Genomic DNA, 15,606 nt, shown 5'->3' with positions numbered 1-15,606 from the left:
TAATCATGAAAGATATGGCCCGAAGCACACCATGATTATGTCCATGACTGAGTACGATTCTGAAGTTTATAAATCCGATTGAATTTTGACTAAAGAATACTTTTCTCGTCATTCCATGTTTCTAACTCGCTCCTAAAGCAACAAGTGTACAAAGTTGAAGTTTACCAAATTCTCGAATCTGATTACTGCCATAAATGTGAGAAAAAGGTATAGACCTAGTTCGGCTGGAGCCTACCAAATCCAATTCGGGATCTATCTCTTTCACAATCTATTTTTGAGTTTGTTTTTTACAACATATGGTACAATCAGGGCTTGCCAAGGTGTGGCATCATGCCCGAAGCATGATCCTTGGTACCTAAGACCTAAAACTTCAAGAATAAGGGATAATATTTCCAAACCCTAAACCTGCAGAATCTACTTCCGTCTCGATGGAATAGATCATTGGTTATGAACATGTTCGTGCCCCTACCAATGTTGTTGAGGAGTACCATTCTAGTAGTCAATATGTGAACCATTTACTTTGTGAACATTATTCTATGTTCTTGGATTCAAGTTTTGGTGTATGTTTTACTTATGGATAATCTTATTGATATTGTCCTCGAATATGAGTTAATTGAATCATGTTTTCTTGAATACCTGTGACCAATTCAATTAAACACGTGAGTAGGTAGGAATGTGGGAAAGTTAGTTGTCTGGATGAATGCGTACTATGCGCACTAACTTTACACCTAAATCTCATCTCTAGTGACTTTAGGTCTATCCAACCTAATTAAGAGCATTTGCATGCTCCTTATTGTATGAATGGTACTGAATTACCATTTAAGGGACCTTAAATTCTCCCTGTCATTGAGTTTTTAAGGATATTCGAGAGAACAATGATCATAAATGAAACCACTGATGAAAATAGAGTGAAATATCTTTGCACCACCTCTAAAAATGAGCCTGAAGCTTTGTTTTGGGGCTAATGGGTTGTCTCCCAACTAGGAATATACCATTTGTGGCCGGCTTGGAGCCTGGTGATTGAGCAGTTGACTTGCTTTGGCACGACCATTTAGGACATTTAGGTCAAACAATGATGCTACGACGCATATCCTTACTCGAAGTAAGGATCTTGTGCCTACAAGCACACTTTGCCAAGTCTACTCATTAGGGAAATTGATTTTCTAAATCATCCCTTGCAAAGATGCGAAATCACCCTTCTTTTCACAGTAAATTCAAAGGAATATATGTGGACTAATCCAACCAAAATGCAGACCATATAAATACTTATGGTTTTGGTTGATGAATCGACAAACTGGTCACATGTTTGTCCATACACATTATTGCTAAACCCCCTAGCCAATTAAGGTTTCACTACCATATTTATCCCTTAAGGTCCGAGAGATTGAATAATGTCGATCAACGGTTTTCGATAAAGTATTGCATGTATTTTGGGTTTATAATTAAACATTGAATTCCCATGTTCACCCCAAATAGCCTTGCCTAGTGATCATAAAGCACAAATTAAATGATCGACCGGATTTTGGTAAACGTACCAAGTTTTCGGTTTCTGCCTAGGGCTATGCAATCTTGTACGCATTTATGTTGGCCCGCCTTGAGGCCCATTGCCACCCAACCTATATGACGTTACAATTGGTTACTGGGTACGAACCTGACGATTTTCATATTTACGCACTTGGGTGTGCATTCCATGTGCCAAGTTGCACCACCGTAATGTACCAACATGGGTCCTCAAAGAAGGATGTGTATCTTTTGTCGATCATGATTCTCCTTCACACTAGCTCTCTTCAAGCCCTTGCACACGATCTCTTTACCGCTCATTTGCGGGTTGTCACTTTAATAAGACAGTCTTCCTGCCGTTAGGGGAAGATAAGAACGTCAATGTTCCTAGAGAACGGCGGAAATTTGCGTGGACGTTGCCCACTATGTCTTATCTGGATCCTCGTACCGCACAAGTGTGATAAGCAAGTGCGATGAATTCTAGATTTCAGAATATTACTCTAAATGCATTCCACTGATCTAGCTAAAGTGACGAGACCATATACCAGCTGCAAACATGCCTGCAAGGATAGACGTACTTAACGGACGTCGAGTCAACATCTTTGGAGGGTATGCCACCCTTGTTAAATGATTTGGACACCCCTGTTGGACGGTCCGGTACACCAGCGGATAGCCAATCAATCTGCCCTGGCATAGAGCACAACATATCATTCAGTTCGTAGGATTCACTTCCCTGGAAGAGGAAGAAGACATGGTACAACAATGAATCTAAACTTGATCGTTATCTCAAATCATTTCCATCTCATGAGATTAATTCGAATTACTCTCGAGACTTGAAGTTCTTAGTCCAGTATACTAGTTTCTTAGTCCAGTATACTAGTTTGGATGAGCTAAATGGAATTGAAATGAGATTACCATCGATGATGTTTTCACTTACATGGTAGCTACCGACATAAATGAAAAACGATGATATCAAATCGTGTTTCGTTGATTAAGTGACAACGTGGAACTGATTAGACAACTGAAATTACAATCCAGGTCAAATTCCTTACCAAAGTGTGTATTGGACCTGTTGTTCCTACACTGCCCAAGGTAACCTTGTTGTGTTACAAGTGCGAAAGGAAGCATTATGTGATGAATGAAATAGTGCAATATGATGAACACCTTACGGCGCAAGGTTTCTCTCAAACGTCATGTGATTAATAGCAGCATTATGAAATGTGGTTAGTGTTTTCTCCATAGGGATATAGATACGGAGATTTACATGTAAGTTCCCGAAGAATTACATGGACTGGTTCAAATAGTTCCAAACCATGAAACACCCTCTTAACTTATTTAAGGCATTCACTTACAATCCGATGGATGTCGTATACCCGTGTACGTGATTATTTGATCAGTCAGGGATATGAATGTATACCCTTGCGTATTAAACTATGAAGTCTTATTCCAAACTACTAGAGTTACAGTTTATGTCATTGACACGAATCTCACTCAGACTCTAGAAGAACTTGAGAAAACTGCCTTAAACCTGAAGATGGAATTTGAGATGAAGGATCTTAGGAAAACTAGTTTATGCCTTATCCTAAAGTTCAAGCGTTGTTCTGACGGTACCTTGGTCTACCAGTAGAACTACACCCCGAATGTATTACCTTTGAGTATATTTATGATCGTCCATACGTTATATGCAAATGAGACCCTTGAAGAGGTTATGGAATCCGAAATTCTATATCTAAGTTTAACTTTGCGCTTCGTTGTACTTAGCTCATTGTATTTAGACATGACATCTCATTCGCTGTTGATCTTGGTAAAAATGCAGCACCGCGCCCATACACAACCACTAAATTGGTATTAAAGACGTACCCTGAAGGTACTATGAGGGCAAATCCCAACGAATGTTAAGCGGATCCAACCCCCCTGATCCTCAGACAGATGTTTGTCGTGTTTATTATGCTGATGCTGGTTACTTATCAAACCCCGCACAAGGCAAAATCCCCAAATGGTTATGTATTTACCGTTAGGGATATCGCAATGTCTTGGAGGTCCACGATATGACCTTAGTTGCGAAATCTTTGAATCGTTCCAAAACTCACCTCACTTCGCTACGCCACAAGTGAGACATGGTTAGAAGTTTTTGTTAAGCATATTCGAAGTACTTGCTATTTTCATCCATCGTTGAGTCGCAACAATGATCCATGAAGATTATGCCGCATGTATCCACTTAACCAAGCCATAATACATCAACAAAGTCAACGCCAAAACATATTGCGTCCACATCCACATCAGCAAAGCATCAGGAGATTGAAGTCATGTAAGCCGATCCCAGACAACCTTGCCTACCTCTACACGATGTCACTGCCGAAGTAAACCTTCCAGAAGCTTGTCCAAGGGATTGGTATGCCTAACTATTCATATGCAATGCTTGTAGTTCTCATTTGGAAGTTATGTCAAACTCAGGGGGAGTATCCAGAAGTATACTCACTTGATCTTAATGTACTCTTTTTCCCTATGATTAGCAGCATTTTTCCCACTGAATTTTTGCTACCTAACTAGGTTTTAACAAGGCACCCATCCTGAGCTGATCATACCCTTGTGAGCTCTTCTACATGCGTCCAAAAGACGAATAGTTTTGACTTAATGCAACTTCTCACTTTTTCTCCTTAGTCTATGGGTTTTTCTCCCACCTTGGGTTTTACCATAGCGAGATTTTGTGAGTTTTACCTTTTTGTGCATTCTTCCGTTGATTTGAGATTTGCATTTGCTCATTGTGCCGACGACTTCATCAACTATACTTAATTCATCACTAAAGACTTGATGCGTCATTTACTTGAGTATTTACATACTCAATGGGGAGTGTTGTAATCCTATTATATTAGGAATGTGATTGTGCAAATCCTAGTATATCTTGGAATATCTCTCATATTCCTATTAGCAATTGATTACCTATTAAGAGTTGTAATCCTAAAAGGATAAGGAATTAACCTTCCCTACTACTATAAATAAAGGCACAATGGGGAGGAATAGAATACACCTCACAATTACACATCTCTCTCTTCTCTCTGTATGCCGCACCTTCCCTCTCTCTCTGGCCTCCATAATTGTTAAGTAAATTATGTCTACAACAATTTGTTTTATATTTTTTTTTATCAATGTGGAAAATTTTGATTGCTACGTCATTAATTAACTGTAAACTTAACAGAATTTTTAACAGATGTATGAAATTGTAATAAAATGTAAGTAAATGTTTGAAATTGAAATATTTTAAAGATATTATATAAAGTTGCAATTGCGTCTAAACATGAGGATGTAAAATGTAATTTAACCATAATTTTATTAGCGGATTCGTAATTCCGGCCCTCCTCCCCAAAACATACGTACTAATTTAGTTCGGTTTAGAAAACACGCTCGAATTTCCTTCCCACCGTCGAGCATCTGATCTTGGCCTGGGGCATTGTTTGCGAATTTCCTTCCCGCTGCTGGCGTTCAGCCACCGACCTTTTAAACTCCAAGAACTCTGAAAATTGGTGGGAAATGCAAACCCTAACACCACTACGACCTCGTTTTGGAAGGCTCTTGAGCTCCAATCCTCTATTGTCGCTCTCTCTCAGACCCTCGACCACTCGAGCATTCTCCTCTTCTTCCTCGTCTTCAGATTTCTCCAACCAGTCCCGCGGCGGCCTCCCTCGCTTCTTCTCCGAGCTCATCCCTGCTTCCAAGGCAATCTCTCTCTCTCTCTCTCTCTCTCTAACATACAGATAGTAAATGTAGGCTTATTGTTAGTTGTTTTGATGCTACAGGGAGGCGTAGTCCGCGTACAAGGCGACGAGTTCTGGCACATGACTAAAGTTTTGAGATTGCGCGCCAATGATAGGTACCTCCTAAAATCCCAATCCAACTCCATCAAATTTGAATTGGGTTTCGTGTTATCTGGAAAAATTCGAATTGGGTTGGTTGAATTTGGAACCAATTTTTGATGGTTGTGAAATCGAAGCATTAAAGAAAGTTCAATTTTTGGTTAGGAATTTAAGATTTGTTGCACTTCAGTTGTGTGTTCCCTGATTTTTGACATAATGCGTGCAAGGGTAGAGCTTTTCAATGGGAAAGGAAGTTTGATACAAGGGTTAATACAGAGCGTCGACCGCTCTGGGCTTGATTTTGTGGCATTGGAAGATCCAAAGTTGGTTCTTCCACAGAACACACAGTGGCATGTGTTTGCGGCTTTTGGTTAGTTTTCTACATTTTCTGATTCTGTCATAATAGTTGGTAAAAGAATACTTAAGACTTGAGGGGGTATGTCATCAATTATTAAAATGCTCCTCCTTTTCACTTTTTAGGTACTTTGAAGGGCGGTCGAGCTGACTGGCTTGTTGAGAAATGCACGGTATATCTCATATTTGTGATTCTGTATGATGATGTTATGCAAGGGAGTGCATACTGCAATAACTGATAATAAGTATCGCATTTTTGTTTACTGCCTTAGGAGCTGGGGGCTAGTAGTTTAACCCCTCTGCTGACAGAGCGGTCTCCTACTATCTCAGAAAGTAGGGTGGACAGGTTGCAGCGTGTCAACATGGCGGCAGCTAAACAATGTAAAATAGTTAACTCTACCTTATTCTTGATATACATGTGCCACTCACTTTCGTGTCCTATTAAACGTTTCTTTTAGATATTAAAGTACAAACCTTTGTTTCCCCATGGCTACTTCTGTTACAGGCCAACGGCTACATGAAATGATTATGAATCCTCCAGTGAAAGTTGATGGTCTTTTACCTCTTGTGAGTTCTTTGTTCACTTCCCCCATTTTGTTTTATTTTGAAGATTAACAACTTTTTTTTGTTCTGTTTTGTTACAAAATAATTCCAGCCAGACCTGTATGATGGCATGCTCTATAATATAGCTCGGAAGCAAGTTGTTTCTCATTCTTATAATTTACAGATTTAGTATTGTTTCTACTTCACATGTGCTCTTTCACATCATGTTCCTATTGATGTGCAGACTATTCTTCATGTCAACATACTTACTTTCTGTTGTTAATTGAAATTACATGTACGATTTTGATATACTTAGGTTGCACAGTCAAAGCTAGCTATTTTGGCAACTGCAGAAGCTACTCCTCTTGTTAGTGCATTAACTTCATCAGGATGGGAGTCCAGTGGGCTGATTGTTGTTGGACCAGAAGGTGGTAAGTATTCATCCTCTAACTATCTTTATTTTTGTTGCATACCAAGTTACCAATTACCAGCCACATTTATAAGATATTAAGAATCATTTCATTTCACTCTATGACTTGGTTGGTGATACTGGACGGTTAAAACAATCCTGCTTTTATATTCCTAAATTGTAAGATTTATGTTCAAACATGTGAAATTTGAAATCAAGTGAATATCGGACAATTAGAAGAAGATTGTGCTACTAATCCTTAACAACATTCTTGAGAAGAAGAGGCTAAGTTAAACTTTGAGAACAGTTGACCCAGACTCTATTAAGGATTGTGTCGGACTAACGTACCAGCAATTGTATGTGTGCATTGATTTTCTGCTACTTTTTGGTGCTATTATATACATACTCTCTTTAAGTTCACCCCTTGCCGCCTCTTATACATTCATTAAGATATCATACCATACAAGATAAAATATCTGTTTTCATTACTGAGATTATTACGTAGGAAATTCAGCATTGTGGATTTATTTTTCTGTATTCTTTTTTCAGACTTCACTGAGAAAGAGGTGAGTGAATTGATGGAAGCTGGTGCTATCTCAGTTGGTCTTGGCCCACATCGACTACGGGTTGAAACTGCAACCGTGGCTCTTCTGGCAACTCTCATGTTATGGTCTGATTCTCAAAAAGCATGTCATTCTTGATCATTCTTAAGGCAAGTCTACTTTAGTCATATCTTGGATAAGGCCTGATATTCTAAGTTTACCATTTTCGGCCACTTGTAGGCAACTGTTTTACCAATGTTCTTTTTTTTGTCTTGACAATTTGAAGCTTAACAAGGGTTTTTGCACTGTGAAAGTTTGCCAATTTCTGGATCATAGACAACATTTCAAGTTATAACCGTGTCAAAATGCAAATTATGAGACATTTCTGCGCCTTTTTTTTTTTCTCCATTTCCTTAATGATGTTGATCAATTCTAATTTTATTGCATCGAGAATCTTAATAGAGTCTTGGCCAAACCCATCTGTTATACATCTCCAACCTGCCTTTAATCATATTTCCATTGGTAGAGTTTAAACGAACCTAACTCTTGCATAAAACTAGTTTTTAGTGTAGGGAGCTTAAAGTTGAACATCCGGACACATTTCCTAAAGGGTAAATTCGGTGGCAAAGGCCAGAAAAAGAAAATTTTGGTTCAAACCTTGTAGGTTGTATGGCGAGATTTGGTTGGGTATGAAAATATTTGAATAGTGAAGTAACTGTTGATTTCCCCATGAACTTTCACTTAGCTTTCGATTTCTTTACTAAACTTTTCAATTGAAAAATTAAGAACTTAAAACTAATTTTTATGGCCGATTTCCCCTATTGTTAGTTTTTCATTCATTCCATCCAAATTTTTGTTCAATGAAAACATGTTCACAACAAGTGAGGGTAGTTCGGTCGCTTCAATATTTAAAATATTGAAAACCCTAGATTTCTAAAATTGTGAATTGTGTGATTCTATAGCTTTTGTGTCTAACGATCCAGCGAAGTAAAGTTTTTGTTCTAAAAGGAGTCACTTGATGTGGACGTGATAAGATTTAACTTTAATTTGGATGAAATTTATGAAAAACTAACGGAAGGGGGGAAATTAGCCTAAAATATTTGTTTAAGCCAATGTATTAAAAGGCAGAGGCGTGGCCGAGGCATTCGATAGATAGCTCAGTCTAGGAATTTTAATATGTATTATATATATAAGTTTATTTATAACATATAATACTTTGTAAAAACAATTATAATTATAACTAAATCAAAGATAATATCATCTTCATTATTACTAAGTCTAATTGTACTTGGAAACCATGTCATATAGTCTTAAAATGTAGTAATTATGTATTTTATAGTAAGCAATTATAGAGAACTTCAAGGAAAATAAGGATGAGTGATCGCAATTATAGGAAATTTCAAGCGAAATAAAGGTTGAATGTTGCAATTTTAAGTCATTAAAAAGGAGATAAAAGCTAAGTGGAGTAGGTATAGGGTATTTAAAATAAAATAAAAGTTGAGTGGAGCAATTATTATGGGAATTTAAAGAAAAATAAAGGGTTGAGTGGAGCAATTCTAGGGAACTTAAAATGAAATAAAGGTTGAGTGAAGCAATGATTATGGAAATTTATGGGATTTGGAGAGAGAAAGTCTCTCCTTCTTCGTTGAAACTAGACTAGCAAAAAAACATTTTACAAACTTGGATTTTGAGAAAAAAAAAAAAAAAATGCCCAGATGAACACTCTAGAAGCCCTGAAGCGTGCCTCCGCCGCCCACACGCACTCCGATGACACCTCAGCCCACTCCTGCAAAATTGAGACGGCAACTCTCACGCCCAGCCTCGGATGCACCCCTGGGCGCACCTTGAGGCTAGTTTTTTAAAACACTGGTTTAAGCCCTTGATTTTCTAATTTAAAAGTTTAGGGGGTAAATCGAAAATTAAGAAAAAGTACAAAAGGGAAATGTGCAGTTTACTCTATACATTATATACAAAGTAAACTTCGGCTAACTTGTTAGGAATCATCTGATTTGACCTCCTTACATGGTTTAATTCTTTCCACAGGAATCATGCAGCGAAAAACAAATTAGTAATCTATGGCCTACGTTTTATATTATACTTTCATTACTTGATTGACTAATGAATGATAGACTTATCGCTAATATTCTCGAATGCTTTGACTGTGTATGAAACATGTAATCAAAATGTATTAGGGCATTTTTCGCTCTGGTTTCCCTCGTCGTTTCCATGTCAAAAATTATGGCTGAGATTGTAGTGACTTTTGTAGTTGTTTGTGCAGATGATTCAAAATGTCAACTTCTGAAATGAAAACATAGTAGCGAAGGCAAGGCAGTGATTGGTAGAGAGGAGTGGAATTTGAAGTCCAAGTAGTAACAGCATTTTCTCATTAGGATTTTATAAGGGAGGTGCCGTACAGGTTGATGCATTTGATTTCTTGATACCAACAGCTTCTAAATTTATTCTTTTTGTTTGAAAATGGAGTGCTTGCCTTTCTTTGTCCACAGTCAGCAAAAGGAGTCTCTCATGTCTCATTTGTCAATCATAGAAACGTAGCGGTTGCGTATTTGGGTTAAGTTAGTTGTCCAATGTAGTGTGCTAGTTCTCTTTCATCCAAGTTCTAATCGCTCTCGTTGACTCCAATACTTAATCAGAATATCGTATAATCAAAAACATAAAACTAAAAAATGCCACAAACTTTTTTTCTCTCTTAAAAATTGTCACTAATAGTAGAAGGGAAAGTCACTTGACAAAAAAAGGAGTGAAAATTATATTTGCAACACATCAAGGTTTTTATGTATGCGACAAACGCATCACATCGATGATACGTCGTAAGCACAAATTCATGCTACATTGGCAAAATTATGTAAGATTTGTTTCTCTTTTTTGCTTCAACATCTGTGGTGGGTAATTTCAACATCGGAATGAGAAGTACCACTAAACCGACTTGGTATATGTAAACCTTGTTGCACTAAAACAATAGGCACATTAGTACCATTTTAATATTGCAATAATTGTTAATTAACGATGCATAGGACACTTTTGTTTGTAATTCTTCTAAAAAGTTGTTTTTGCCCCAATTCTTGAGGTCTCGATCAGCTCACCAAAATGTGTCACGGTAGGAATTTATAACTACAATAACAGGGAACCATAGCTCTCCCACTTACAACGGATTGTCCAAAAGTTGATAGTAGATATGGTAGATTTTGTCAATCCAGTTATAAATGTTCTTTGCCCTTGATTACTTTTGTATTCTTCTTCAGGAATAAGGATCCTCTCCGAATCATTTTTGTGAGAATTCTGGAAATTCTCAAATCGTATATGTTCATCGTATATCGTGCTATCAATTTTAATTAGATACTGTTCATGTTTAATTTTAAATAAAAGTATTTAAAATAATTTTTGACCGCACGATGTACGATGAATGGATACGATTTGAGGATCCCCAGGATCCTCACAAAGAGAATCCGGAGATAATCATCATTCCTTCTTCAACTCACAACATCTCAGATTTAAACTTTTCCTCCTCTCTAATTGTTTAAATAAATTTAGTACAAATTATTTTATTGGTTGTTAAAAACCTAATTTAAATTTAGGATCATTTTGGTTTTGGTCCTTAATCAACCTAATTGCTAGACTGAAATTTTATTTGTTTAAATATTTTGATCAAGATCCTTAGCCTAATTTAAGACTCATACATTTATGCATTTAATGTCCCATAAATTATGAAATTTAAAAAAATTCAAATAATATTTTTAATTATAATAAATACTTAAAAATCAATTTTAGAGTAATTTTGTTCTTCACAAAAATTATAGCAAAAAAATAATGTACCCACATAATTATTAACATATTTAAAAAATAACTATTGATATATTTTAAATTATAAAATAAATACATATAATTAGCATGGGTACATTTAGCAAAATCAAAAATGGGTACAAATAAATTTAAAAAATATGGGTACAAGTACAAATAAGAGTTTAAAAAATATGGGCACAAAAAGGAATTAATATATGAGTACAAATTAAAACTGAAAAGAAAATTTGTAAAAATAAAAAAAAAAGGTTGCAAATTAAAAAAGGGTGCAAACTAAAAATAAAAATATATGATAAAAAAATAGTCATGGATATAAATATAACAAATGTAAAGTTTTTAACACTAAATGAATATATTTACAAATAAAAAAAATATTTTATTATTGAAATAATTAATAATGTTTCTTAAAATCTAAGGACCTTGATAAAAAAAAATTGAAAAAGAATAAGGTTTTAATCAATAGAATAGGAAAAATAGGGATGGAAATCTAGTTTTTCCTTAAATTTATTTGCTTTGTTTTTTTTTGTTTTTCCCCGAACTAAATTCTTAGTTCTCTTTTTCTTTTAAAGGGGACCAGCTAGTGGCTTCGCCATGGCAATCCACCCTTATTGAGGGTCGGAAAAAATCACAAATGTATTTCAGCCTCCCCCGCCCAACATTGTGCAATTCAACAGCTCCAAAAATCGAATTCAAAACGTATCATGGAATATGAGTTTAAAATTCATCCTTGACCACTAACCCACCCCTGATGGTTTATTATTCTTAATTCTCCCACCCCTGATGGTTTATTATTCTTAATTCTAGGATAAGTAGTAAATTTAGGAAAGGTTTGAATTTGTTTCTGTAGTTGAGGATTGTTCTTGGACGACTTTATGCCGCACCTAATTTTTCTACGAAAAGCGTGCCACACATTAAAGCTTTTTAAGTTTATGAATTAGGCTATATCCTCGGACTCAAATTCTACACTGCATTCATACATCAAAGTACAAAACTGTCCTTAGTAGACCGACCAAATAACATGACTAGCCTGACTGCACTCATCATAAAAATATCGAAAAGAGATTCTTGCCGGATCTTTCCCTTCAAAGCCCAAGAATCAGTGATTCGGACTTTTAAAATTTAATTCAACGAGCAAAAATTATTATAGCTTTTAAAAGTTTTTACTAACTTATCTGTTTTTAGCCATTTGATCAAATTTTAAAGGCCGTGATCACTTGATCCTTGAGCTTTGGAGGGAAAGATTCAGAGAGGATCTCTTTTAAAAAATGTCTAACAAGTGAAGTCTATGAAAATACTATGGTCAACTTGTATTACTCTTCACTTGGAAGTGAGAAATCTTAGGTTAAAGGTGAGTTTGGTCAATATTATTGCTAGCCCATTGCGAGACTAAGCCAATTCATTTTCTTTAATTTAGATAATATCGTTTGATAAAAAAAAATTATTTTCTATTTTATTCTCGTTTATATAAACTTTAAAGATAAAAAATTGTATAATACGAACGTTGAATTTAAGTGCTGGAGTATTGACTTGTCTATTCAAAATTTCAAACCATGGCTTGAAATCTATAAATCAAAATTTTCTCACTGCAAAATATAAGCAAATGGAAAAAAAAAACTAGCTGAAAAGACATTAATCAAGAAGAATACCCATAAATTTTATTAAAAGCCATACATATGGATTTTGTAATTTATGGCAATGGATCCATAAATCTTAGTAATACGAATGATAAACCGTGAAATCGATGTTGATGCGGCTATGGAAGGAATTATACATGATGTCTCTGGCTAGTTTTATGAAGTCTATTGCGTTCATTTTTACCCATAAAGTGGACAATCGTGCAACACATGATGCATCAGCTTATGTCTTCGATATGGTGAACATAGGAGAAATTGTACAGAGTTTCTTTTTAATATTCTGACGAATGATGTAAATTTATCAGTTAAAATTTAATAAAATCTATTTGTCGATAAAAAAAATACAAATTATTAATATTTCTTATTAAAGCAAAACAATCTACGGTCATATGTACATAAATTTATTTATTGTTGTTTAATTTACTTCATTTAATTACATGATTTATGTCACATCCCGGCCCGGGCCCCCACCACAACCCGGGCCCGATCCACCACCGTAGCACGATATTGTCCGCTTTGGGCCCCGACCACGCCCTCACGGTTTTGTTTCTGGGAACTCACACGAGAACTTCCCGATGGGTCACCCATCCTGGAAGTGCTCTCGCGCGCTACTCGCTTAACTTCGGAGTTCCCATGGAACCCGAAGCCAGTGAGCTCCCAAAAGGCCTCGTGCTAGGTAGGGATGAGAATATACATTTAAGGATCACTCCCCTAGACGATGTGGGATGTCACAATTTACGGTGGGATCCGAAGTTCGAATTCTTTCTATCCATTAATTGAAAAAAAACTTATAAAAACATGTAGAATTGGAAAATTCCAAAAAGCACTGCGCCTGAAATACACATTAAGGGATGGCAAATTGGTGATTATCCCAAACACCTAGACCATTTCGAGATCACGCCATATAAATTGGCTCGACATTAAACCAAGCGAAGGACACCTGCAACAAACTACGATTCCCAAGTTAGCAACAAAAACTTACGTCCTCCTGCCTCTCCTCCTCCTCCTCCCCCTCCTCCTCCTACTCCTCCTCCTCCTCCCAACTCTCTAAGATCTTTCTCACTTAATCATCATTAAGCTTTCTATTTAGTCAGGCTTAATCACAAAATTAAGATCATCATGACGAACCAGTTGGAGAGCTTGGTGGAGTCGATCAAATCGAAAGTTCGAGCGCTGAAGAAGAAGTCGAAGAAGCCGTACATAAAGATGGACAAAAGCTCCAGCGTTAAGGTCGAGATCCGCAGCAAAAAGGCCCGTAAGCTCATTGACAAAACCCTCCAGGCCGCCGACCGTCCCGGCAAGCGCCCCATTCCTTAATTTTTCCAGTTAATTAGTTAATCATTTTATGATTTGAAATAAGTACATTTCTTCTGTTATGTACCATGTATTTGTTATGTGTAAATCCATAAGGAAAAAAATGGGGTAGGAGAGATAGGTAGGCTGATTAGTCCTTGTTAACAAAAAAAAAAAAAAAAAAAAAGGATAGCTGGTGATAAATTACAGTTATCCACCTTTCCGCACCTAGATATATTATGGGGATTTTTTTTTTTTTTTTTTTTGTAATATTTTGGTTTGGCTGCCGATTCTGTGTTTTGTAACCGTTTCGGATTGTCTTGGATTTGAAAGCAAATGAACAATGTTTGGTTTGATTTATGGTTCTGTCATCATTTTTCTTTTTGGGGATTAGATTGCTGTGGTTATTATTATTGACAATTTCTGGTAAAATTTTCAAATTTTAATTGCTTAAGGTGATTTGAGTGGTGCTCGAAGGGGCATCGCAGTTGCTATATTTCTAAATCTTAAATAACGAGTGTATAATTTCTAATTTTCTAATGCATAAAATGGAAAGATGACATTTTTAATGATTATTTACCTCCAAACCCACACCAATAAACCCGTCTATCATGAAAATTTTATTTGTAAACCGTGCAACATAATTTTATATATCATAAAACCTAAACTAATGAAAAGTGTTTCACAATTTTAAATTTTAACCAAAAATCACCTACTAATTTTATTTAAATTTTATTTAATGATTAAGACAAACCAAACATTAAGTCAGCCCAATCAAAACTGGCCCAATCAATGAGTTTCCGATTTTACCCTGATGGCAACACATTCTCCCGTTTATTTAATCCGTTTCCCTTCAGATGAAATAAAAAATAAATTAAAAAAAAAACTTTTGTACGGTTTCTACAAGTTTCTAGAACTTTTGACTATTTCTGGGCTTTTGCAATATTTTATTCATATCTTTTTCAAGTTATTTTTTAAGAAGATGAAATGATCAAGTGTTTGGAGTTTTTTGGTTGCTTTTGATTTGTAGAACTTTTATTGTTTAAATTAATAAATGAATTATTTTTTAAATGTAAAGATTGGTTGGTTTGCAGTAGAATTGAACATTTGAATCTGTTTTCACAGCTTGCTGCAAGAGAAGATAAATATGCAAGTCAAATTTGCAATCAAGAACGATGTTACCGAAGTACCATTTTTCTTCATGAAACTTAAGCATTCAATTTAGCTTTCAATTTTTATTTTGTTTTATATTTTGATTTGGCCTATGATGCACTCTCATTGTCCTCTTGATTCCTGCAACTGATTGGAAATACCCCGTTGGTATATCTCAACAATATTTGTTGTGGATGGTTGTGTAGCACGAATTGCTGCCAAGCTAGAGTCAATGGAACTCTGCGCTAGTGTAAAGGGCAGGCATTCTTTGCACCTTTCCCTAACACTATGTTTGGATATGGAAAATAAACTTGAAATTTGGTTAAAAGTCAGAATTTATAAATTGACATACACCAATTCCTTTGTTTGGATTCATAAACATAGAAATTAAGAATTTCTACGTGGAAAAAAAAACTTGGAATTTGAGACCTCCAATTCCCAAGTTTATATTCCATGTAAATAGGTGTCATTTCTCAATTTCTATGATTAAGAGTCTAAAAATAACAAATTCC

General features: G+C 35.8%; 2 protein-coding genes across 3 annotated transcripts; both read left to right on the top strand.

Annotated features, from left to right (window-relative positions):
* The first annotated feature begins 4,856 nt into the window (after window positions 1–4,856).
* LOC125472911 (ribosomal RNA small subunit methyltransferase E) lies at window positions 4,857–9,675 on the top strand. Of its 2 annotated transcripts, XM_048574988.1 has the most exons (9): window positions 4,857–5,214; window positions 5,295–5,368; window positions 5,579–5,721; window positions 5,832–5,878; window positions 5,978–6,086; window positions 6,211–6,272; window positions 6,565–6,679; window positions 7,207–7,369; window positions 9,478–9,675. In XM_048574988.1, exons 1-8 carry the CDS (start codon window positions 5,029–5,031, stop codon window positions 7,356–7,358), a joined length of 888 nt encoding a protein of 295 aa, XP_048430945.1. In that variant the 5' UTR covers window positions 4,857–5,028; the 3' UTR covers window positions 7,359–7,369; window positions 9,478–9,675. The 2 variants fall into 2 exon arrangements, with proteins under 2 accessions (XP_048430945.1, XP_048430944.1); XM_048574987.1 differs by lacking the exon at window positions 9,478–9,675 and having other exon boundaries at window positions 7,207–7,589.
* A 3,776-nt stretch (window positions 9,676–13,451) lies between these two features.
* On the top strand, window positions 13,452–14,302 carry LOC125472942. Its single transcript, XM_048575089.1, has one exon. The coding sequence runs from the start codon at window positions 13,769–13,771 to the stop codon at window positions 13,964–13,966; it is 198 nt and encodes a 65-aa protein (XP_048431046.1). The 5' UTR covers window positions 13,452–13,768; the 3' UTR covers window positions 13,967–14,302.
* Window positions 14,303–15,606: the final 1,304 nt, after the last annotated feature.

Source organism: the organism of the source record quoted next, unplaced genomic scaffold (genome assembly GCF_019419815.1).
Source record: "Pyrus x bretschneideri cultivar Hongxiangsu unplaced genomic scaffold, Pyrus_bretschneideri_v1 Contig77, whole genome shotgun sequence".
Classification (NCBI taxonomy): Eukaryota; Viridiplantae; Streptophyta; class Magnoliopsida; order Rosales; family Rosaceae; genus Pyrus; species Pyrus x bretschneideri.
The sequence above is the reverse complement of the archived record's forward strand: the minus strand, read 5'-3'. Positions and strand labels throughout refer to the sequence as shown.

Coding starts and splice junctions, on each gene's coding strand:
- LOC125472911 (XM_048574988.1), top strand. CDS start 5,029: ATGCAAACCCTAACACCACTACGACCTCGTTTTGGAAGGCTCTTGAGC. Junction 5,722..5,831: donor GCATGTGTTTGCGGCTTTTG/GTTAGTTTTCTA, acceptor TTCACTTTTTAG/GTACTTTGAAGGGCGGTCGA. Junction 6,273..6,564: donor TTGATGGTCTTTTACCTCTT/GTGAGTTCTTTG, acceptor TGATATACTTAG/GTTGCACAGTCAAAGCTAGC.
- LOC125472942 (XM_048575089.1), top strand. CDS start 13,769: ATGACGAACCAGTTGGAGAGCTTGGTGGAGTCGATCAAATCGAAAGTT.